The following is a 25,710-nucleotide window of genomic DNA, read 5'->3' as shown; positions in this document are numbered from 1 at the left end:
CAAAGATTTCTTCCTCTGTTTCCTTCTAGGACTTTTCTAGTTTTAGCTCAGATGTTTAGGTTTTTATCTACTTATAGTTAAATTTTGTGTTTGGTGTCAGACAATAGTTTAGGTTTATTTTTCTCCATATAGATGTCCATTTCTAGCAAGATCTATTTAAAAGACTATCCTTTTCCTATTGAATTACGTTGGCATCATTGTGAAAATTTAAGTGTGGATTTATTTCTGAAGTCTCTATTTTGTCCCACCTGGAATGAATTACCATGGCGTTATAGTAAGTCTTAAAATCTTATTATGGTTCTCTACTTTTGATGTTCTTTTTGGTTATTTTTTATATAGATTTTAGATTTTAGAATCAGTTTGATACCATCTTCAAAATGTCCTTTTGGAATTCTGATTGGGCTCATGTTGAATCTGTAGATTAATTTGGGGGAGAATTGCTATCTTAATACTGAGCCATCTATTACACGAATATGGTATATTTCTCAATTTTTTCAGTATTTTAAAGCTTCCATTTGCAATGTTGTATAGCTTTCAGTGTAGAAAAGCCTTCTATATTTTGGTTAAATTTTTCTAAGTATTTTATTTTTTATCCTATTGTAAATGGAGTTTAAAGAATTTCTTTTTCTAATCATTTATTCTAGTCTATCTAGTATATAGGAAGACAACTGATTTTTATTACTGACCTTGTATGTTGTGACTTTGCCTAATTTTCTTTTCAGTTCTGGCGGGTTTTTTTTTTTTTTTTAACTCCTTAAAATTTTCTATGGTTGTGATCATGTTTTCTGTAGCTTAAGTTTAACGTCTTTTTTTTTCAAGTTGCGTGTGTTTTCTTTCCTCTGACTATTGAACTGGCTAGGCAATCCACTACAATATTGAATAAAAGTGGTGAGAGTGGACATTCTTGCCTGTTCCCGATCTTGCAAAGAAAGCATAGAGACTTTCACCATTGATTATGATGTTAGCTGTACATTTTTCAAATATATCCTTAATCAAATTGAGGTTACCTTATATTCAAGTTTGTTGGAAGTTCTTATCATGAATGGGTGTTAAAGTTTTTCAGATGCTTTTTCTGCATCTATTGAAATGATCATGGTTTTGCTATTTTATTCTCTTATTATGATGAATTATACTTATTGATTTTCAAATGTTAAACCAACCTTGCATTCCTCAAATAAACTCTACTTAGTCATGATACATTATCTTCTTTTATATACTGTTTCATTCCGTTTAGTCAGTCCACTCTTATGCTTTTTAAAATTAGTACCCTGACCTTTGGGAAAATAACTCAATTTATATTTTGTTAAAAGCTGTCTTTGTGTTCTGTATATTGCAAGGGATATGAGAGGAAAAGCCATGATTCTGTTCTCAAAGAAGTTCACGGTCTCACTCCATCAAAAACAAGAAGAAAAAGAATACATGATTGATTTTAATGTGTGTCCCAAGCATACAGATTTGGGAGGGGGTACTTGGGGAAAAAGGAAGACAGGAAAATATCAGAATCACTGTGTATCAGTGTTGCCAGAATATCTTTGTAGAACTGAAATATGCCTTTATCCTCTGTCATGTGGTATAGATTATGTTTCAGAGGTTAAAACCTCCCCCTTGACATTTATTTTATAAAATTAGGTGTCTCTGTGCATGACTCCTTAATTTAAATTAAAAAGTACTGCTCAGAAAAAAAAAAAATTAAGACTAATGCTGGTAACAGAAAGGGTATCTTTGTGTTTAAGTTCTACCTTAAAGGAGGCAGAAAGAAAACTGGAAAAGAAAAAAGGGAATTCCTGAACTGGGAGTTAGGAGATCTAGTTCTAATCTAAGCTGATTTTGACTAGTTCATCACGGGCAAGTCACACTATCCCCGTGTGCCTCCATTTTCTCCTCTATAAAAACATGGTGGTTAGGCCTGATCAATGGTTCTGGATAAAGAAAGAGAGAGCATACATATTTCTGAAAAAGCTCACCAGAGCTCCTTGACCAGGTGAGAATTACTGGATTACATAGTCTCTAAATCTTTTTTCATCCCTGAAAATCTTTTTATTTTATGATTTTGTGAAATCAGTGAACTTGGCGACTAAGGACCTTATTTTTAACTTTGCATTAGCCATTCTCAAGTTTTGTGGCCCTGACAAGTCACTTCTCCTCTCTGGGCCTTCTTATTTTTATGTTTAAAATGAAAATGGCTTTCTAAATATCAAATATGGCAAAGAACTTATTGTAGTGAGATAGATAACTCTGGTTACATATTTTATGTGACTGCATTCAGCTTCCTTAAGAATTATGGAGGATAAAAAACTAAGGTCCACATTGTTCAACTTATTTCTAATTTTTAATGGGAAAGGTAAATTCTTGAGCATAGATTGGGATGCTAGCTTTGTGTAGTATTTGCTCCCAACTTGAAATGCAAAAACCTAAGACTTCTATATGTTTTCTTAGGCTGTGGTTTTTCTTTGTTATTTACAGTCTGTTGTAAGAAAGCTTCAAGGGATATAGGGCATTAGAGCACCACATCTCTAACTAGCTGGAGCATAATACATGATTTGAGTCCCCAATATTTTCTAACAGTAAGGTTTGTTTATTAAAGAAACCCCATGCTGTGACAGAATCAGTCTAATAGAAGCCAAGTTTGAACTTGAACATTCAAATGTATGCCCATATATCTTGGGCATATATCATACATAATGATGTGGGGTCTAGACATCTTTCTGGGATTGTTTATGTCTGTTATGGATTCCCTTCATTATCCATGCTGTTTGAGGGAGACCCCATGGATTCAGCTAGTTTATTGCACACTTTCTATATTTTAAGACTAACTCAGAGTTTCAAGTGGCACATATGTTCCAACTTGGAAGATTATTTTCTCACTTTCCTTTTTTATGATGATGATTAAGGAAAAATAAAGTAAGATTTTAGGGATTGGTGACATGTTTGAGAGTGACTAACCATAATCCTTTTGGCCATGTTTCAAATATAGCTTTTTATAATCTTTATTTTATTATGCTACTCTTCCTAAAAATTTTTGACAAGTTTGAGTTATAGCATCTGTTTTCCTATTTTTAAAACCATATTGTATACCATCTGTTGTTTCATTATCGTTGATTATAACTTTTAGGATTTAGGAAAGATAGACAAAAATTTTAATATTTATTTGTACAGTTCATGTATAGACAGTATACTCAATGCTAGAATTAAATAAGTTATCCTAAAGAATAGATTTTAGATATGGAACAATTTTATTTCTGTTCCTATTATTAATTTGGAGCAAGAACTCCATGGCTTGGCTAGCAGCTTTCATTGTTACTGTTGTTGTTAAAACGTCCCCCTTGACATTTATTTTATAAAATTGGGTGTCTCTGTGCATGACTCCTTAATTAAAAAAAAAAAAAGTACTGTTCATATTCTTTAAAAGTGCAAAGCTTTTTTTTTAAATCAAGTGAAATAAATCAAATCACATTATAAGAATTTGCAATAAATATTGAAAAAGGGTGGATTGTCATTAGAATTTATCATTATGGGTATTTTTTTGAGGAGGTGATATAGCACTTGCTATAAATATTCATCATGTTCTTAAATCTAGAGATATTCAGTGATTAGGTGATTTTATGCCTGTTTATGCTGAAAGGAACAAAAGAAACTTTAAAAACTGAAAGCATAAACATAATTGAACCACCCACTTAAAAGAGAAATTGGAATAGATGTTTTCCAGGGGAGAACATGCTTTCTGTGTAAAAAGGGCTAGTGTAACAAGAAGTCATCTATTCTTGATTTCTTTAGACAGCTAGAGCTTTGTGCCTTGTCTAGTTTCTGCGTTTTAAGAGCTTGTTCTGTGTAGCAGAAATAATACAATAAATGGGTTTAACCACATTTGTCTCAGCTAGACAGTCTGCTTTGTCAGAGATTGCTGGTACAACATAAACAAATTATGTGTTTGTAGTGCTTTTCAATGAAAGCCTATCTAACAGAGCTGAGATTGTGTTTCAGCAGCTGTAGATTTAATCTCCTACCTGTCAGTTAAAACAGGCATTTCCTGAGCCAGATAAGGACTGGTTGTAGAAGAGGGAAGTAGTCACAGCTGGACAAAGACCTATTGTTATTGGCTGATAATTTCCATGTAGATTCAACTCCTTATTCTACCATGGAAACTACAATCATAGTGTGGTTTTAAAGGAGCTAACCTGACCTTTTTTATTGTTAGATTAAGAAGAGTTAAAGAGAAATCTGGGCTTTGTGTCATTCATATTTGGGAGTTGTCACGTGGAACTAAAAATAACTGTCTATAGTTTAGGTCATCATGATTCTAGATCATTGTGGATGTGATAAATAGGATTTCGGAAATGCCTGTTCACAAATTTGTAATTACATTTTTAGGAATTTACTTGTAGCGCACACTAAAGTCAAAAATTAAATCTGTGGATAGATACTTTATGTGACGCACATATCATGGGACATGTCTTTTTCTTTTTTTCTATTTTTTTATTTGGGGGGGTTCCCAGTCTCTCTTTGTTTCACATAATTACCCATAGAAATTTATAAAGTTAAGTTGAATTGTCTCAAAATTGGTTGAGTTGGTTTGTAGAAAATATCTATCTCTACCTTTGTATAAGTTATTATAATATTATTTTGAGTCCCATGTCTCCAAAGTCATGAACAGTTAATGGTAGGGCACATTGATAGGTCAGTCTGTCCTTGAACTTATATGAACTTGGTCAGCAGCCTAAATCCACAACTTTTCAATTTTCAGTTTAAATTCCAATTTAAAGCAGTTCATGAGTTCTCAAATTAAAAAAATATATATATGCATCTTAATTTAATTAAATTTTTTGTAATTAATTTTTCCAGCGTTACTTAGAAATGATTGACATACATCACTGTATAAGTTTAAGACATACAGCATGATGGTTTGATTTACACATATTGCAAAGTAGTTGCCACAGTAGGTTCAACTAACATCCATCTTCTCACATAGATAAAAAAAGAAGAAAAGAATAAAGAAAAAAAGTTATTTTCTCTTTGTGATGAGAGCTCTTAGGGTTTATTCTCTCAAAACCTTTCCTATATATTATACAACAGTGTTAGCTGTAGTCACCCTGTACATTACACCTGTAGTAGTTATCTTATAACTGAAAGTTTTATGTTTTGACCACCTTCCTCCAGTTCCCCTGTTCCCCTAGACCCATCTCTAACCACAAGTCTGAGCTCTTTTTCTGAGTTTAAATTTTTGTTTTGTCTTGTTTCATTTTTTAGTTTCCACATATGAGATCATATTTGTCTTTCTTTTCTCTGTCTGACTTATTGCGCTTAGCGTAATACCTTCAGGGTCCATACATGTTGTCGCAAATGGTAGAATTCCCGTCTTTTTTTTTTTTTTAAGGCTGAATAATATTCCATATTATATATATACCACAACTTCTTTATCCATTCATTCATTAGTGGACACTTAAGTTGTTTCCATGGCTTGGTTACTATAAATAATGCTGCTGTGAACATGGGGTGCAGATATATTTCCAAGTTAGTGCTTTCATTCCCTTTGGATATATTTTCAGAAATGGAATTGCCAAATCAGAAGGGCATTCTATTTTTAATTTTTTGAGAATCTTCCATACTGGTTTTCATAGTGGTTGTACCAATTTAAATTCACGCTAACAGTGCACAAAGGTTTCCTTTTCTCCACATCCACATCAACATTTGTTATCTGTCTTTTTTATAATGGCCATTCTAATAGGCATAAGGTGATATCTCATTGTGGTTTTAATTTGCATTTCCCTAATGACTAGTAATATTGAGCATCTTTTCATGCACCTGTTGGCTTTTCAAATATCTTCTTTGGAGAAATGTCTATTCAGGTATTTTGTCCATTTTTTGATTGGGTTTTGGGTTTTTTGTTTTGTTTTGTTTTCTATTGTTTGTGTGAGTTCTTTATGTATTTTGGATATTGACCCCTTATCAGATTTATGGTTTCCAAATATGTTTTCCAATCCCACAGGTTGTCTTTTCTTTTTGTTAGTGGTTTCTTTTGCTGTGCAAAAGCTTTTTAGTTTGATGTAGTCCCACTTCTTTATTTTTTATTTTATTGCCTATGCTTTAGGTGTCATATCCAAAAACTCATTACCAAGACCCATGGCAAGGAGTTTTACTCCTAAGTTTTCTTCTAGGAGTTTCATGGTTTCAGGTCTTACATTTAAGTCTTTAATCCATTTCAAGCTAATTTTTGTGAGTGGTGAACGATATGGGTCCAGTTTTGTTCTTTTACATCAAAATATCCAGTTATACCATCACCATTTATTGAAGAGACTGTCTTTGCTCCATTGATTATTTTTGGCTCCCTTGTCACATATTAGTTGATTGTATATGGTTAAGTTTATTTCTACACTATCAGTTCTGTTCCCTTGGTCTGTATGTCTGTTTTTATGCCAGTACCATACTCTTTTGAGGACCATGGCTTTATAGTATACCTTGAAATTAGGAAGTGTAGTACCTTCTGCTTTGTTCTTTCTCAGGATTCCATTGGGCTTTGGGGTCTTTTGTGGTCCTGTGTACATGTTAAGAGTGTTTTTTTCTACTTCTGTTAAAAAATTCCATTGAAATCTTGATAGGGATTGCATTGAATCTATAGATGGCTGTAGGTAGTATTGACATTTTAACAATATTAATTCTTTCAATCATAAACATGGGATAACTTTCCATTTATTTGTGTCTTTGATTCCTTTCATCAATACCTTGTAGTTTTCAGTGGAGACCTTTTACCTCCTTAGTTAAATTTATTCCTAACTAATTTATAGGTCTTGATGCTATTGTGATATAATTAACTTTTTAATTAAAGTTTTTATTGCAATTTCTATTTTGCAAGGAGCTTTTCTTTGCAAAATATTTGTAAGGTAAGTATCACACTGAGGTTTGGAGTTTACATTTGTTGAAGCATGAGGGACTGAGTGAGCAGTTATCAGGTAAAAATTGTGGATATAAAAGACAGCACTGCTTTTCTGAAAATTCCGCAATATCCTTTCTTGCTTACTTCCTCCCTCCTTCTCTTTCTTCTCTTCTATCTTTACTCTTTTATATTTCTTTTCATATTTTTCTTTTCATTCCTCTCATGTCTTTTTTCATTTCATTTCTCTTTTTTTTTCTTTTCTCTTTTCTTAACATCTTGTAATTAGGACAAACCTATCTAATGCTACCTTTATTTCTTTGGTGGTATAGAAGATTGGCTAAAATTTTAAATCTAAGACATACAGTGCTCTTCTTTCTTCTTTATTTGCTTACCATTAAGAAATGTCATCAAGGGCTATGTGTAATACTGTGTTTTAAATGGAGCAAATTAAAAATTAATACATTAAAATAGAAGATAAAGGAATATTATAATTTCTCAGTAGGATTGCTTACTTTAAGAATGTTGGAAAATTCAATGTATTTATTTTCCACTTTGAATCCTGGTTATTTTTTTTTTTATTATTACTGACCTGAATGGACCAGCATATCATCCCATTTCTTTTTGGGCCTGGGTTTCTATTCCTTTCCAGATAAAAAGAAATTTAAGATACAGCATCAATTATGAACTGTTATATTTTTATATAATTGCTTATGTGTGTGTATACAAACATACATATACACATTCATTTGTATGTTGTCTGTCTTCCCTCGTAGATAATGGTAGGGGATTTTGTGTACTCCTATTTCTCTGGTGCCTAGAATAGTGGAAAATTGAAATGAAAACCATTAAAAAATTCAATACAGTATATGCAGGGTAAAGTTTGACAGAGGGAAAGAAATTCATGCTTGGAGGATTTTCATGGAGGAGTTGAATTTGAGCTGAACTGGGGGAAGGCAAAGAGGAGAGGAAAGATCGTTCTATATGTAAGTGAGAAGAAATGGCTTGAGCAAAGACTTAGAAGCTGTAGAAATCAAGACAGGAAAGATGGTAAAGGTAGTAGGAAACAACCTTGAGAGGTACATTAAGAACATCTTGTAGGGTGATTTCAATGCCAGACTAGGCTAGGGAGTTTGGACGTTACCTTTTTTAATAGACACATTTCTTTATTGTATCTAAGTTATTTAATATAAACATAGTACTAAATCAAAATACAAAAATAAAGAAAATGTCTCTTTTTAAATCAACATGGTAGCTTATCCTTACATCATCTTCAGTGTTGACACACTTGTGCATTTAGCTGGGGTGGCAGGTGTAGAAGTGTGTGTAAATGTGTATGTATTAGTAGAAGTGCAGATGCTGAGGGCCGGGCAGGAGCTGTAGGTTACATTCCAAAGTGACATTAAAGTTGCATGTATTAGAGTATGATAAAGAGTGAAAACCTGCAGGTTATTTCATGTGGTATAGTTATTATTTATGCTTTTACTCAGTATCCATTTCTTTATAACGATCCCCTTACTTTACCTCTCTGGCCCCCACCCCAATTACATTATCAGGCACCATTTCTCATTGATACTTTTTTTTTTTAAGATTTTTAAATTTATTTATGAGAGAGAGGGAGAGAATGTAAGCGAGACAGTGAGAGAGAGTATGAAAAGGGGGAGGGGCAGAGGGAGAAGCAGATGCGCCGTTGATCAGGGAGCCCAACCCAGGGCTCCATCCTAGGACCCTGGGATCATGACTGAGCCGAAGGCAGACGCTTAACCAACTGAGGCATCCAGGTGCCCCTCTCATTGATACTTCTAGGGAAGGTCAGCTTGCCATGGCTGAGTCCCAGCTGTCATTAGCTTCGACATCTCATTTATGTTCTGTTCAGAGTTCACTGCAGATGAAACTGCTTCTATTCTCCATGATAGCTGATGCTTAAATATTTTTCTGTCATTCATTCTATATTGTATAACCAGTCCACTGTGATATAACAAACAAATTTTTTATTATTATTCTGGAAAACTGTATTCTTGGCTCTTCTGGTGAGAAGAGCTTATCATCTCTGTCAGTAAGGATTGCAATTGATGATGATGAAATCATTAAAGAAGCTTAGAGCCCTCTCTATACTATAGAAAAGTTTCAAGAGATGTACTAGAAGAGCTCGGTCATTAAAAAATATTTTCAAATGAATGAATAAAGTCAATGTTTGTATTCTCACACCAACTTCAGAATCTGACCATGGCATGCCAAAAGAAAAGATTGCTGTGATGAAGTATGTTTGGAACAGATGCATATTTCCGTTGCTTCGATTTGAGGATTGCAAATGATGAAAGGACATTGAATTGATTCAGAAGATTAAAAAATGAGAATTCTGTGGCTTAGTTTTTAAATAACAGAGAATGAAAATTCTTTAATGTGTTTATATTACAAATATTTGTTGAGTCCCTACTCTGTGCAAGAGAGGGACTTTTACTAAACCCTGGGGAGATACAAAGTCCCTGCCTTTAAGTTGTGCGTAATTTTAACAAGACTTGTAGTCTAAGATGTAAACCTGCATTTCTGGAGGAGGAATTTAATAATTGAACTCTGGTCATTGCTAACAGAATAAGCTTGTGTAAAATGCTTCAGGGGTAAAAGCCAGCTTGCCTTCATTACAGGTCAAAAGTTTATGAAAGGTTTATATCTGAATTTGATTGTTACAAAGAAAGGAATGCTGCATTCTTCACAATGTTCCCATATTTATATGGCATTTATACAAAATTTGAAAAAAATTAATTTCCATCTTGGCCAAACATTTTGATCATTGTGTATTTAATGGGGTTTCCATTTGAGAACAACAATCATTAGTCTCTAATATGTTTCATACTCCTGTGGAAATAAGACAGGGTGGAGAAGAAGCATTCATCTTCACTAGTCTTTGGAAATATCTAAAGTAATTGAATAGCTCAGTCTTCTGTGATGGCCTGGTGACCACTAACTGTGACTATTTGCATAATAGTCAACTCTTCACTTCTGTAGTGATAACTGTTTGTATCTGATTAAAATTAAGACTGTTTTAGTTCTCTTGACTTTTCCAGAAGTTGCAAAAATTGAGATTTGCTGTTCTGCTTTAACCAAACAAATGCACACATGGGGATAACAATATGCTGAGTTTATGCAGATTTTACAGCACGAATCTGAATAAAATACCCACTAATAGATCCTTAAGGAGTAATAAACACACATGAATTTTCCTTAGTTGCACTTTAAAGTGATTTTAACATACTACTAGACCTTAACAATAATATTTAATTGACAAGATTATGCATTTGTATGGATTGAAAAGGTGGTAGATATCTAATTCCAAATGAATCATAAATTTTACTTTTGCATAACATGTTTTATTAATTTCTCTGTGGCCAGGATATTCTACTTCCCTCCTGGTGAGAGTTTCTTAAAACATAGTAAGATAATTTAAACACATTTAATTAACATTTATCATCCATTTTATAAAGTAATCTGACTTTTGTCCTCATAAATAGTCTCAAAATGTTTCTAGGTTATAGGCCATAGGAAGACCATGAAAAGATACCTAATGGAATTTTTGTTGTAATTTAGTTTTCTTTTTAAGCATACCTTTCCTTTCTCTGTTGACCCTATTGCAAAGTAAGCTGACAAACCGGATGATTTATACTGCTATATAAGTGAAAACAAACCTAACACCACTACCTGATAAAATAAGGCTATAGACTTCTCTATGGTATCTTTATATTCCCAGTGCCTACCTAGCATACCGTCAGATAGTGCTAGGTGCTCAGTAAGTGGCTGCCGAATAGCTGATTGAGGACAGACTCTGTTGACTTCCTTTATGAAGTAGCATGTTTCTTAGGAGTGTAAGAGGTCATCTTGTACATGTGGAGCTCTTTATTTCAGAGAGTGAGGGGACAGATAAGTAAAAGATGCTAGGAATTATGATTACGTTAGTGCTGAATCCATGTTCTTTTCTTTGAAAATTCAATATTTAAACAGAAAATGTACAAATGAGTGAAACGTAAAATAATGACATTTGACTACTAATGATCCTGGTAGATTAATGAGATATTTGCCCATTTTAGAAAATGCAAATTGAGTGGGTGTGTACAGTAGGCTGAGAATATAAAAAGAGGTGTTAATGCAGAGGACAAGATTGACTCTTTCAGGGCTATTAACATTTCTCCCTGAATATGTACCTAAACAAGATTTTTACAACGTGGTCTATTGACCTGATAGATAGGAGTCTTTGTGCTTGTCCTCTCAATGATCGTTTCTGTCCTGTGTAACCACGGAAGAGACCTGGAAAACGCTAGACTATGATGTGGATTTAAACAACTATCTTAAAGACCAACCTAGTAAAAGAATGCTTTGTTTGCATGTCTTACTCTTGGTAGTGAGGGTGGGGACATAGTGAAGCTGGGGGCAAGATACGTCTTTTCTATTTCTCCTGTGAATATTTTAGATATTTTATTACATATATTTAACAGTGTAAATGAATAAAGACAAGTCAAATACTGAAGTTATTTTCTGTTTTTTCCTTAAATTAACCTCTTATTAAAGTATAATATACATAGAGAAAAGCATGTATCATAAGTGTAAAGTTAGCTCTTCATTAAGGTTTAAACTAAAACGTAAGACTTTGAAAGAATAATGCCTGCGTTTTTAAAAGGATGTCTTGGAACTATAATATCTTGAATTTGTTCTACCTTTCCAGGGTTTTTCTTGGCCCTTAGTGAGGATTTTGAAAAGAGTGGTGGCAGTAGTATGCAAAGTTCTTGGAAGCAATTGCACTATAGTAAAGATGAATGTTAACAATGGTAACAAGGTGTTTTGTGTACTATCCGTGGGACCTGAGAGAGAGAGACAGAGATGTGAGGGGGGAAGGGACAGAATATTTTGCCATCAACAAACAAACAAACAAAAGCAAAGCAGGACTTCAGGATGCAGCCACATTTTTTTCAATGTATATCCACTGGAAGTTGGTGGGAAACATCTGGGAAGATGGGACTCTTGTGTTCTCAAATACTCTTTCTCGTCCCAGAATTGTTCCTGATGAAAGTTGATTTTTTTCTCCTGCTAGAGCTAGATTGTCTACAAGCAAAGATTGGCTAGCCTCTGTTAGCTGTAGCAGCCAGAGATTTGCTAAATAAGAAAATGAAAAGCAAACAGGGTGATATCAAGATTTATTTTAAGTCACTTTATTATTATTATCTTTCATAATAATAAAAGTAATTGTTTGCATTCACCTACTTATGGATGGGTATACCATTAACTACTCTGTGGATATTGGTGCTCAGAAAACAGGTTGTTAGGTCTTACTTAGGTGGTTCTCTCATTGATCAGTTGACATGAAACGCCTACTGTATCCTCAGCCTTGTGATAAGAGCAGTGGAGCATGTAGAAATATAAATGTCACAGGCCATTCAGGACACTCAATTTATTTGGTGAGAGATGATTATGAATAAGCAGTAGACCATATACAATATAAGGCTCCTTTGTGTACTTCCAACCAAGAGAAGTTCAATATGCTGACTACTGCGTCACGCTTTCTAAGGCAGGGCAAACCATAGTCAATATTTTAGACAGGTTGTAGGCAAAAATGGTTGGAAAAGGGTTTGTGTTAAGGCATGAATTCAGCCTATCAATGAGATCCTTTCCCTCCTCACTCTCCAGAATTAACTGAGATCCATGTACAGTTCGGCGTGTACTTTCTGGCACTAAGAAGACACCTCCCTGACCTTGAGGTTTTTCATGCAAGGTTTCTGGGTCCTTTATTTCTTTCACTCTATAGATACTGAGGCTTGTACAGTGGTAACACTTCATACCAATGACTCAGCTATTCTTTGCAATAAAGAACAGGGCCTTTAGGAAATCCCCTCCATGTCCCCCTCTCCCTCTCCAATTGCTCTTTCTTACGCCGCGTTTTCTATCTCTGTCTCTCTTTCTCTGTCATCATTTACAAACATTGGAAACATTCCTTCCAACAGATTAAAGAAGCTTTCTTCAATTAAACCACATAAGGAACGATTTACTAGAAATAAGCATTAAAATGATCTTCACTTGCTCACTGTTTTTAACTCAGTAATAGACATTAATATGGTCATGATTTTCAATACAAATACGTATTTCCCATCATCAAAAAAGTTAAATAATCTTCATGAAAGAGAAAATGAGTCCCCCTGAGTGTCACTCTGTTTGCATATTAGCGCATAGCCAGGTCTCTGCCAAGTTGCTCTCTGACTGACTGCTGCAGATGCTCTTTCTCAAGTATTCTGAGTCATATCTTTAGTACAAGTCTTCAGGGACAAACAATAGCACCTGTTCCTCACAAGATATCAGGCCAGTTAGCCCATTCATGTATCTTTAATGAAGCTCTGGGGCAGATGGCAAAAAATGGCATCATCAACAACTTAGCCCAGAGAAAACAAAGGGGATAAGTGTTGATGCAACAATGCTGTTTTACGAATAGGAAGAGACAGAACCTAAGTGTTTCACGCGCATCTGCTGCTGTCTCGATTGTCTGAAAGATGCGTGGAACACCGAGCAATTAAAATTTCTGGGCATGTAGCCTGTTTGATCAAGAATGTGTTCCCCACTTTCTCCAAAAGGGCAACACTTTGGCCAGGGATTGTGGAAGTTTAAAATTGGTGGACAAGTGTGCTTTGGCACCCGCGGTTCGTTTCTTTCATGACGCACTGACTAAGCTTCACCTATGATGGAGTTTCTGGTTTCTCGTCCCCAGCCTGTTACTGCTGACTTGCAAAGCAGTTAAAATAATGCAGCTTCATGCTCAGGGATGTATTTTTGGCCACATCAAATTTTCCTCTTTGTATTAACCGCATCAGTTTTACCTATGGAATAATGAAAAGATCTTTTGAATTTGTGCTAAGGGAAAGCTACGCTTTCAAGAAGAGAAGATGCTATTTGAAATTTTGATAACTTCTGGGAAAAGACATGTGGAGACTGGTCATTCTTTGATGGAATGAGGGGAATTCTATTAGTTTTTATTCTTTAGTAAAGTATTTTTGGAAGTTGTTGTTTCCAGTGTGACTGCCTTCCCTGGCGTGTCATCAAATGGGAGAACAGGATGATGGGAAGGAAGGGGAAAGGCAGACTTACATTCTCCAGAGCAGGGTGGGGCTTTTCTGTATAATCACAATTCTTTGTTTGCCTTAAGCCCTGACACTCAATGCAGCAAACTTAATTCACAACTTTAACAGGAGAAAAATATTTTAGATGCTTGTGTGGTTCTTGTGTGGCTACCAAGCCCTCTTTCCTCACCTCTCCTCCCTTCCTTGTCTTTGCTTTCCATTTCTGTCCCACCTCCAATCAATAATTTTCTAGTAAGTACAATAAATGGAAATCTATGAAAGGGGGAAATCGTTGCTTTAATACATGCTTGCTTCTCGTATTATTTGCACTGGGCCATACTGGTCAGCTTTCTGTAAAAGGTGGTAGTTGAAAGTATTCATAGACCTCCATTACCCTTGTGAGTTTTGAAGACATATAATTCCTTTAAAATAATATCACACTGGGGAAATCTGAATAAGGTGGTTGGATTTTATCAATGTCAGGACCCCGGTTGTGATTATCATACTACAGTTTTTCAAGTTATTGCCGCTGGGGGGAGAAGACTCATGGGATCTCTCTGTATTATTTATTACAAATGCATGTGAATTTACAATTATCTTTATCAAACTTCCAGTCAATTGTTATTACAAAGAATTATATTCCTTATCTCATTTAGGTCTGTTTAACAAAAGATGACTTGATGGTTAATACGGTGTAGTACTTGAAAGTATAGACTCCGAGTCTGACAAACCTGGACTTGAATCCTGGCTCCACCACTTTTTAGTTGGCTGAGTTACTGAGCCTCTCATGATTTTGTCCTCATTAAATGAATGACGAGAATAATAGTAAATACCTCATAGAGTTTTGAGGATTACATGAGATAGATTACGTAAATCACTTTCTCAGTGCTTGATATATAGGAAATACTGGAGAATATTAGCAGCTGTGATGAAGAGGATGATTATCTTTACCATCATCATCACTGCTATCACTTCTGCAATTAGACTTACAAGAGGAGCGCTTCATCATCTTCTCTTGGCCTAGATTCTATTTGCTACTGGGTATCTCGGCTTGTCTCTAATAAGGGGCATTTTGATTTTTCATATCATCGTTTTACTTAAAATAAGTTAAGGGCAATTTTATCAATCAGAGCTGAATGATCATTGCTAATGACTGTATTATAATAAGTTACTGAAATTAATGACAATAGATGTGATCAAATTTTTCTGGGTACAAACTAAGAGAGAAGAAACAACAAACTGAAACTGAGCAACGTACTATCTGTACTCCAACAATACACATCTGAAATAGAAAATCATTTTTGGTTGCAGACCTCCAGATTTTCTCTACCCAAAGAGCATACACATGAGTTTTTCGTTTTCTCTCATGGAAGCCCATGCAATGTAGCAGAAAAAGCACTGGTCAGGGTGACGGGCCGTTCTGGATTCCAGATCCAGCCCTGTCATAGGCACTGTGATCTCAGGCCATGTCTTTTAGCTTCTCTAGCCCCCTGTTTCCCTATGTGTAAACTGAGAGGTTTGAATTGGATTAGTGATTCTCAGAGAGTGGTCCCTGGACCAGCAGCACCAGCTTTACCTGGGTACTTGGCAGGAAAGTACCCTCTCCGACCCCACCTAGATCTACTGGTTTAGAGGCTCTGAGGGTAGGGCTGGCCAGTCTTTGTTTTAACAAGCCCTGTGGCTGAACTGGATACACACTAAAGTTTGAGAATCACTGCCCTGGATTTAATTTTAGCCTAAATATTAGATTGATAGACCCAGTTCCCAGAGTTTCTGATTCATAGATCTGGGGTAGAGCCTGATAATTTGCTTTTATGACATTCTCAGGCATTGCTGATGTTACTGGTCAGGTACCACACTTTGAAAACTACAAGGCTAGATCAACTCTAAGCTCTGTTCCAAACTCTGATTCTATCATCGCTTTGCTTTCGCAATGTCTTCTGTCCCCCTTCTTATTTACTTTATCCCTCAATTTATTGAAACTGCCTCTGAATTAATAGTTAGCATTGAAAGTTTCTAACATATCCTACTTTGTAGAGGGTGATGGATGGAAAGGAACTTCCTATTAACTTATGTTAATAGGAAACACCTACAGCTCTTTGGCATTGAAGGTGACCTTAGATGGTTTACTTAGTTATCTCATGTACATAGCTAGTTACAAAAGAAATATCTTCAGACACCAAACTTCAAGAATCAAGTCTGATGCTTAATTGCCATTGATCCCTTTATGTTGTCTCATGATCTGAAGAGCTCGGGCATCAATGTAGAAGTAAAATTATGTTTTCTTCCTAAGATGGTGTGTAATGAATAACAGCAAAGTTCCCAAATTCCATCTTCACGTGATCCTTGTAATCCCACCCCTTCTTTTTCATGGTTTTCTAGATGCTTGCGGTGGGATAATGCTCTCTGAGGGCTAGTGTCTGCTAAGAACATGACAAGCCTCTGCCTGTCAAACTGAATTATTTAGTTGGTTCATGTTTTCTTTTTTGAAGTAGAGTTATGGGCAAGAGCCACTATTTCTTGTTTTTTTCTTTTCAATAATTTGATAATTTTCTAGAACTGAATATGCAAACTATTGTAAGAAAAAAGCAAGGCTCTAACATTTCCCAAGCGCCTATTTTGTGCCAGTCACTGTGCCACAAGTGTTACTTTTTGGTCTATTTAATCCTCACAGTAACCATGTAAGGAAGTATCATTAGCTTTTCATGAAGAAATAGACGCAGACTTCGGAAAGGTTAAGTAACCGTTCTCGATCACACAGCCAAGGAAATGGCCGTATAAAGAGTTAAGCTCCGAGTTGTTTGACAGCAAAGCCTTTGTAGGCATAGTAGATTCTGAACAAATGTGTGGTGAACGAATGAATGAAGGAATGACTACATCATATTATCTTCCTAATGCTGAGCTTGAAAAAAATCGGAATTATAAAGTTGAAAAGGCTCTATAGTCAGGTTTTTACTTATGCTTAGCCTCTAAAGTGTCTCTACCGTATGGGTATACAGCCTTTACTCGGCCACCTCTAGGGAAATGACACACATGGCCTCTTTAATCGGAGTGATTGTTGAATAACTCATTTTTAGAAAATTCTTCTTTACATTAAGCTTCCCTTAAAATCTTTCTTCTGAGTCTTGTTCCGCCCTTTTTAACTGCTCAGACTTAATCTACTTCTTTTGCCATATGAAGATAACCTTGTATCTTCTCTCTCCCAAGCTTAACAGCCTCCAGTTTTTCAGCTACTTCTCAAGATCCATAGCATGTAAGAATAACTTCATAAGTGTTCGTTAAAAAGAAGGAAAGAATAAATAAATACGATGCCTAGACTTCTCACTTTCTTGTTCCCCTTTAGAGCATAAAGCATCTGTGCTGTTCTAGGTGCATGCTAGGAACCATATTTCTAGAAGTAAATGAAATGATTTCCTTTGATGTACTCTTGCACTGAACAACAGTCACCTACAAAAAAGACTTTTATTTTCTGACATAGAACAGTGCCCTCATCTTTGACATCTCAGGTTTGCATCAGGTCACAGCAAGCTGGAGTTGAACAGCAAACCAAGTGCTTTTCTTCAGAGTTAAAGGCAAGACCTGGGCACGAGGGGATCAGCTTCAACTTACGCAGGCTGGGTTTGTACTCCAACGTACAGAACTCGGGCTTACCTCAGCTAAAATGGTAGAAATAGCTGCCCAAAGCTAGTTTCTTTCACGCCCCACTGGCAAGGTAGTAATTGCACAAAGACCTTTTTATTATAAGTTGATTTTCCTGAGAAATGAATTCAGAAAAATACTGTAAAGTGTTTATTTTTTGCTTGCCCTTTATTAACCCACATCTTAGGGCTTTCCCTAGAGAAAAACTGTTGGTAAATGAAACCTCTTAGACCCACACGGAAGCATTTTTGCACCATGTCCCTGGCTGTGGAGGGAACAGGGACAGGACAAGGCAAGCTGGCGCTATTTAAACAGGGTCATCGGCCAGTATACGGAATTTTGCCTGAAGAGATCTAAGAATTTAAACAGGGGAAGGGCTGGGGGTTGGTAGAATTATTGGTAAATGTTTGTCTCTTTGGTAAAAATTATTGGTAAATGTTAAACAGGCTATAATGCAGCTTTTTTCTTTTTTTATATGAGTAAAGAGCCCAAAGACCCAGTTTGAACTTAAAGATCACTTCTGTTAGGACATTCTAGTTTTGATCTTTAAATAACAAAAGTCCTGTAGTTTGGCCTATAAAATCATGCACTAAAAGCCCGGACAAAACCTTCCTGTGATGCTCTCCTGGAATCAGAGTATGCACAGAGCATGCATAGAGTAAAAAAGAGACCTAGGAAATTAAAATGTGATTTCACAGGCATGATTTTGTCATCGCTCTTATTTTCTTTATATGGAATACAAATACTGATATAGAGTGAAGATTTTTTATTTTGCATTTTTGTGCTCTTTGATACATTTATTGAGGTCAAATGAAATTTGATATAGTAGGATTTATTATGAAATGCTCTCTGAATACAACTCCATAATTACTGAGCTACATGGAAGTGCATAAAGCTGTAAAACTGCTAAGCCAGACAAGCAATTTATATGTTACATCGAGGTGTGTATGGCAAAGAATATTAGTTTAATTGGGAGCCAAGATGTAGTAGCCTTAAATCTGAAGAGCTGTATGTTTAACATAATATGGTAAGGCTTTGAAATAAGATACCTAGACTGGGGAGATACCGCTTTTGGAATATATAACAATTAGATATTATTTTCTGACCAAGGATACTAAATACTGCTTTCCCAATAAAGGGCAGAATGCAAAGCACGAAAGGACAAAACCTTTCAACATTGCATGGTGTAAGAAGCAAACTTACTTCTTCCAGTTGTTTTGTTAAAAAAAAAAAAAGAAGGAAAAAGGAAAAGAGTCGAGATAAAAGAAAACCATTCACCACACTTTGGTGGAAGCAGGGATGAGGCAAATTCACAAGGAGATTGTGTCCTTGTAGTGCTAATGGGATCTAAGAACAGGGACTTGGTAACTTTTGCCTGCGTTTTCTCAGGGAGCAGATTTGGAATGAAGTCAGAAGTGGGTGGCTGTTTGGGTACCAGCACAGCAGCAGGAGTGAAAAACAAATACTTCTTGGCATACATTTGCTCTCTGTCTGATCATAGGCTCTCTTCTGTTTAGCAGGTTCAGGGTCACATGCCTCCGCTCATGATCCCAATTTTTCCACATGACCAGCGGACCCTGGCAGCAGCTGCTGCCGCCCAGCAGGGCTTCCTCTTCCCCCCTGGAATAACATACAAACCAGGTAAGTAGAGAGGAATTTAACATTCTTTTGGAAATGCTAAGATCCCCATGTTTTTGCTTAGTAGTCACAACAAACACGGGAGCCTACAAAGGAACTATGAATAAAACGATCATAAAAGCTGATTTTCCCGTAAATTTAGAATTGGGAAGTTAATTGGGAAGGGGGCACGTTCACAAACTCATTGGTTGCTAAAAACTTTTGCTTTCTCTTTTTCCACTTGGTTTGTTCTGAATTCGCAGACAGAATGCTACTTTCCCTGGGGACCACAAATTTTTGTCCCCTCTCTCTCATACCTTTACTGCAAATAATTGTCTTTGGTTAAAGACCCTTCCCTCCTCCTCCTGGGAGCTTTCATGCTCTGGGACAGTGGTCACATACACTATAAAATGTTACTGTTGTTTGTTGTCTGATTTCTCCTGGAAGAAAAGTTAAAACGGGACTGATTTAATTAGCTCACTGCTAATAGGTAAGATTCCTTTTGATTTGAGTTTAAATAATGAAGCATTCAGTAGTATTTTCTCATTCATCTTTGAACTTCAGAAACAGGTCACATAACCTTGCAGTGAAATATGTTTTGAGATGATTTAGCAAATGTTAGGATTTTTCTTTATTCCTCTGAGTTTACTGGACTCCTGGGGAATTCAATTAGGGACATAATGGTTTGAAGCTTCTTACAGAGCCTCCTTGTAAACAGGGCTTTAAATGTTTAAAGATATGTTGCCAAAGGAATCCAATGTAAGAAGATAGTCAAGTAAATAAAGTCAACCTTAATTTCATTTGTGCATTCTTTGTAAGTGACCTCAGCTCAGAAGTAGTGACCTTGTTCTACTCATTAATAATTTCCGTGTCAAGTTCTTTTTAACATATTAACCTGATTATATTAACCACCAAATCTGAGTGCAGCGGTTTCTTTGGGCAGAGGGTTTATAAAGTGAACACAGGCATTTTAATGTGCTTAAAGTAATAATAAAATCTAAATCACTTTACTGAAATCCTCAGTAAGGAAGCTTACTAAGTAGCATAAAAACAAACCTAGTGAGTTTTAACATCTATCTTAATTGCTTATTGCTATTGATTACTCTTTTGCATTTTGTGGATTACCACCTTCCTTGTGAGGAAAGGTAGGTTGCCTGTCAGAACTCATGTGTTTCAGGGAATAGAGATGTTAAGGAATCGGCTCATTTTAATAACTGACTTTGAAAATTCCTCAGATACAAATTAGACCTGGTTTTACCAAAGATTTTGGGATACCTGAATGAAAGAAAATTTTATCGTTTAAACTTTTCTAGAGTGGGATTTTTTAGAGCAAGGTATATTCCCTATGAAATTGATATCCATATTAAGGGCAGGAGTATATTTTGTCAGAGACTGTGTTTCTGTCAGTGCAGTGGTTCGGGCCTTCCCTGATCTCCCTAAGTAGTTCTGAACTATTTCTCCATCTTGACTTCCTTTGGAACATTGATGTAAGCTAAATTTACTGGTTTACCCTGAATCTGAGTTGTCATCCCTATACCAGTCTTAGAAACCTTTTCGTCTGTAGAAACCCTTACTTTAATTTCAGTGCTTCTAAATTTAAAATGCTCCACATTTAAAAATCGGGTATGAGCCTTATTTCTACTGGACATAACATTGATACAGTTCACATGTTACTAACCTAATTTTGTCAAAACAATAATGCCATTTTTCATGGGGCAATATATTGTTATATAGTTAATGAATTTGGACGACTTTTTAAAAATTCTTCTCACACAGCATCAATGAGACTAGTAAGTAACTAAGAAGAATACGGAGATTGGGAAAGTGTTGCGCAGAACTGTTATCTCCATCGAAAAACATGTGAGCAGCATACAGTAGCATTCAGGGGTACCGGAATTGTGTTTGATTATGGTGGTTAAAACCTGTTGGTTGGGGCGCCTGGGTGGCACAGCGGTTAAGCGTCTGCCTTTGGCTCAGGGCGTGATCCCGGCGTTATGGGATCGAGCCCCGCATCAGGCTCCTCTGCTAGGAGCCTGCTTCTTCCTCTCCCACGCCCCCTGCTTGTGTTCCCTTTCTCGTTGGCTGTCTCTATCTCTGTCGAATGAATAAATAAAATCTTTAAAAACAAAAAACAAAAACCTGTTGGTTAAGGCATGACCTGGATTTGGGCACATAGGACAATTTTTAATCACAAGCAAGGCTGATAAAGTATTTTCTGGTGACCTCTAAGTTATGTCAGAGGATTTTATTAACCAGAGCTCTAAATTCTCTAATATTTTGGCTGATCTGGGTTTTATTGTATATACAAATTATATTTAAAAGGATTAAAATTATTTGTTTTTATGCAATTAGTAGAGAAGTACATACTCGGGCGACTTAATCTATGCAGTGTTTTGTCCTTCACATGAACTGGGGGAGTAGAATTGTGTTGGACTAGAATCGGACTGGGAAAACTTTTTGCTCCAAACTGAGCTATGATAATTTCACTTGAAATACATGTGAAACAATGATTAAATTTTTAGAAGAGAGTTCTGTCACATATAAAAGATGTGAAATGGTAGCATAACTTTATATTTTGATCCCCTAGACAAGAGGATGAGCAATTACTATCTTGGTCTTTATAAATTAGAAAATAAATGCCTCTCTTTTTGCTCTTTTTCACCTTCCCATAACCTGAAACAATTCCATAGTGTTTGTGCCTTCAGCTGATTGAATAATTGTCTTGATTTCTAGAAAGCAAACGGGCTATCTGAGGGTGATGTTCACTGTTTCTGAATCCATTATTAGGATAGTCTAAACAAATATACTTAGGGCTATGGACCTTCTTCCCTTCAGATAATTTTAAACATTGCCCTGGGCATATCAGAGTCCCGGTGTGCCATAAACACAAAACAAGTCCTCCCACTTTGGTGGGTTGCTGAGAAGCCATGTGGCCTACAGGGGTTGTGCAGTTTCAGTGGGAATATCTATCAGATTAATATCCGTAGACATAGCTTTATTGAGTTTTAATCCTTAATTTTTTTTTATTTTTTATTTATTTATTTTTTACTGGTTCTGTAATTAGACACCTCATTCTAGAAAAGATTCATCAGGGCCCAGAACATACACGACAGAATTTGGTTACTTTGCTCTTTCACATCATGAAACAGAGATGCAGCAATCTGGGGCAATATAAATGTGTTTAAGCAAATATATTTGAGAAAATTAAAAGATTAAGCCTCTTTCATAGCTGGAAATGTGTATGTCAGACAGGATTGAATCGGCTATAAAATAAAAATAATGGATAGCATCTTTCGCATGCCAGGGATGGTGAGGCTGACCCATGGACTTTGTGTAGTTCGGATTTTTAAAATAATTGCTGCTGGAGCAGCCCCCTTGGCTTCCTAGGAGATTCTGGGAATAGGATCTCTGCCTGCTCCTGGCTTTCCACCCAGTCATTATTATAATATAATAGCTAAAGCCCCCTGAATAGGCTGCTTTGTGCCAAACACTGTGCTAAATATTTTACGTGGATTCTTTTATTTAATTCTTACTTGAACATGTCCTTTAGCCTTGCTGAGCCTCACATTTTTGTCATCTAAGAAATATGTCCACTGCTCCGTGTGGGTGCGAAGATTAAATTTGTTACAATGTATGTAAGTTCTTTGAAAATTCTAAGGCACTAGGTTTGTGGGTAAAGTCTGACCATGAAACTAAGTAAATTTAACAATATTAAACTACATCCTTATCCATTAGAATTGTCCCAAAACTGAGCATTGGACTGAGATATATTATCCCTCTGCCTGATGACCAAAAACAATTTTATAAGTATACCTAGTGCTTCTTTTAGAAAAAATTCTGGTGAAGTATACATAGCATAATATTTAATATTTGAACCATTTATAAAAGTATAATTCAGTGACATTAATACATTTACAATGTTGTGTAAGCTTCACCACTATCTATACCCAAAACTTTTAATCATCTACAATGGAAACTTTGTGTCCATTAAATGATAACTCTCCCTATCCCCTAGTAACCTCTAGTCTACTGTCTTCCTCTGTGAATTTGCCTATTCTAGACACTTCTTATAAGTGAAATCATACAATATTTGTTTTTCTATGTCTGGCTTATTTCACTAAGCATAATGTTTTCAAGGTCCATCCATATTGCAATATATTATCAAAAGTTCATTCTTTTTTATGGCTATGTCTCTATATGTGTGTGTGTGTGTCGTGTGTGTGAGTCTATATATATATTATATATATGGATAGATAGATAGTTTGTTTACCCATTCATCTGTTGATGGACACTTGGGTTGTTTCCACATTTTAGACACTGTGAATATTGCTGCTGTGAACATTGATATACAAATGTCTGAGTCCTTGCTTTCAATTCTTTTGGATATTTATGTAGGAGCAGAAATCTTGGGTCGTATGGTAGTTGTGTTTAACTTTCTGAGAAACTGCCAAACTGTTTTCCACAGAGGCTTGCCTTTTATACTGCCACCAACAATGCAAGAGTTCCAATCTCTTCACATCCTCACCAACACTTGCTATTTTCCAACTTTTACCAAAAAATTATAGCCATCCTAGTATATGTGAACTAGTATCTCGTTGCGGTTTTGATTTTCATTTTCCTAATGATTAATTTTGAGCATCTTTTCATGTGCATATTGGAAATTTGTATATCTTTCTTGGAGAAAGTACTTTGCTTAGTTTTTTAAAAAAAAATTTTTTTAAAGATTTTATTTATTTATTCGACAGAGACAGAGACAGCCAACGAGAGAGGGAACACAAGCAGGGGGAGTGGGAGAGGAAGAAGCAGGCTCATAGTGGAGGAGCCTGATGTGGGGCTCAATCCCATAACGCCAGGATCACGCCCTGAGCCGAAGGCAGACGCTTAACCGCTGTGCCACCCAGGCGCCCCATTTTTTTTTTAAATTTTTATGTTCAGTTTTAATTAAGCTATTTGGTTTTTGTTATTGAGTTTCAGGAGTTCTTTATATATTTTAGATATTAATCCCTTATCAGACATATGATTTGCAAATATTTCCTTCTATTCTTAGGTTGCCTTTTCACTTACTTGATAGTATCTTTTGATGCACGAAAGTTTTTAATTCTGAAGCATGCAAGTGTATCTTTTTTTTTTCTTTTGGCCTGTGCTTTTGCTATCGTATCCATGAGATTGCTGCCAAATACAAAGATTTACTCCTGTGTTTTCTTTTTAGAGTTTTATAGTGTTAGTACTTAAGTTTAGGTCATTGATCCATTTGAGTTAATTTTTATATGTTATTTAAAGTAGGAGTTCAACTTCATTCTTTTGCATACACATATCCAGTTTTCCCAGCACCATTTTTTGAAAAGATATTCTTTCCTCATTGAATATTCTTGGCTCCCTTGCCAAAAATCAATTTACCATATATGCAAGGGCTTATTTCTGGGCCCTTTATTCTGTTGCATTGGTCTGTTTATCTGTTCTTAATGCCAGTACCATACTGTTTTAATTACTGTAACTTTGTAGTAAATTTTGACATTAGGAATTATGAGTCTTCAAACTTTATTCTTTTTCAAGATGGTTTTGGCTATTGGGGTCCCTTGCAATTCCATATAAGTTTGATGATTGGGTTTTCCATTTCTGTGATAAAGATTTTTGGAATCTTGATAGATATTTCACTGAGTCTATGGATTGCTTTGGATAGTATTGACATCTTAACAATATTAAGTCTTCCAGTTGATGAACATTTTCATTTATTTAGGTCTTTTAAAATTTTTTTCAACGATGTTATATTAGTTTTCAGTGTACAAGCCTTTCGCCCCTTTGGTTAGATTTTATTCCTAAGTATTTAATTATTTTAGATACCATTATAAATAGAAATGCTTTCTTAGTTTTCTTTGGGATTGTTCATTGCTGGTATATAGAAAAACAAATGATTTGTGTGTGTTAATTTTACAAGATTGCCAACTTTTGCTAAATTTCTTTATTAGCTCTAGTAGCTTTCTTGTGGATTCTTTGGAATTTTCTGTGTGTAGGATCATGTGATATGCAAATAGAGATAGTTTTACCTCTTGCTTACCAATTTTGATGCCTTTTGCCCTCCCTCTCTTTACTTTTCTCTCTCTCTCTCTCTCCCTCCCTCCCTCCCTCTTTCTTTCTTTTTCTCTTTCTCTCTCTCCATCCCTTTCTGTCTCTTCCCTTCCTTCCTCCCTCTCTGTCTTTCTCTTCTCTTCTCTTCTCTTCTCTTCTCTTCTCTTCTCTTCTTTCTTGTCTAATAGTGCTGTCTTGAACTTACAGTATAATGTTGTATAGCTGCAGTGAAAGCAAGGCATCATTACCTCATTCCTGATCTTAGAGGGAAAGCTTTCCAGTCTTTTACCATTGAGTGTGATGTTAACTATGGATTTTTCATAAATATCCTTTATCGTGTTGAGGAACTTTCCCTCTATTCCTAAATTTCTAACAGTTTTTATCCTGAAGGTGTTGGATTTTGTCAAATGCCTTTTCTGCATCAATTGAGAT

At 35.7% G+C, this 25,710-nt stretch overlaps 1 protein-coding gene across 16 annotated transcripts in view; it reads left to right on the top strand.

Annotated features, from left to right (window-relative positions):
• SOX6 (SRY-box transcription factor 6) overlaps positions 1 to 25,710 on the top strand; it is a 587,380-nt gene that overhangs the window by 434,233 nt on the left and 127,437 nt on the right. For 13 of the 16 annotated variants that reach the window (XM_057317521.1, XM_057317512.1, XM_057317517.1 and 10 more), the window contains one exon: positions 19,113 to 19,236. In XM_057317521.1, coding sequence (XP_057173504.1) covers positions 19,113 to 19,236 — 124 coding nt within the window. The remainder of the gene's footprint in view (positions 1 to 19,112; positions 19,237 to 25,710) is intronic. The other 3 variants (XM_057317525.1, XM_057317524.1, XM_048213406.2) reach the window with 1 other exon arrangement.

The sequence above is a fragment of the Ursus arctos genome, unplaced genomic scaffold (genome assembly GCF_023065955.2).
Source record: "Ursus arctos isolate Adak ecotype North America unplaced genomic scaffold, UrsArc2.0 scaffold_23, whole genome shotgun sequence".
Taxonomy (NCBI): domain Eukaryota; kingdom Metazoa; phylum Chordata; class Mammalia; order Carnivora; family Ursidae; genus Ursus; species Ursus arctos.
The sequence above is the reverse complement of the archived record's forward strand: the minus strand, read 5'-3'. Positions and strand labels throughout refer to the sequence as shown.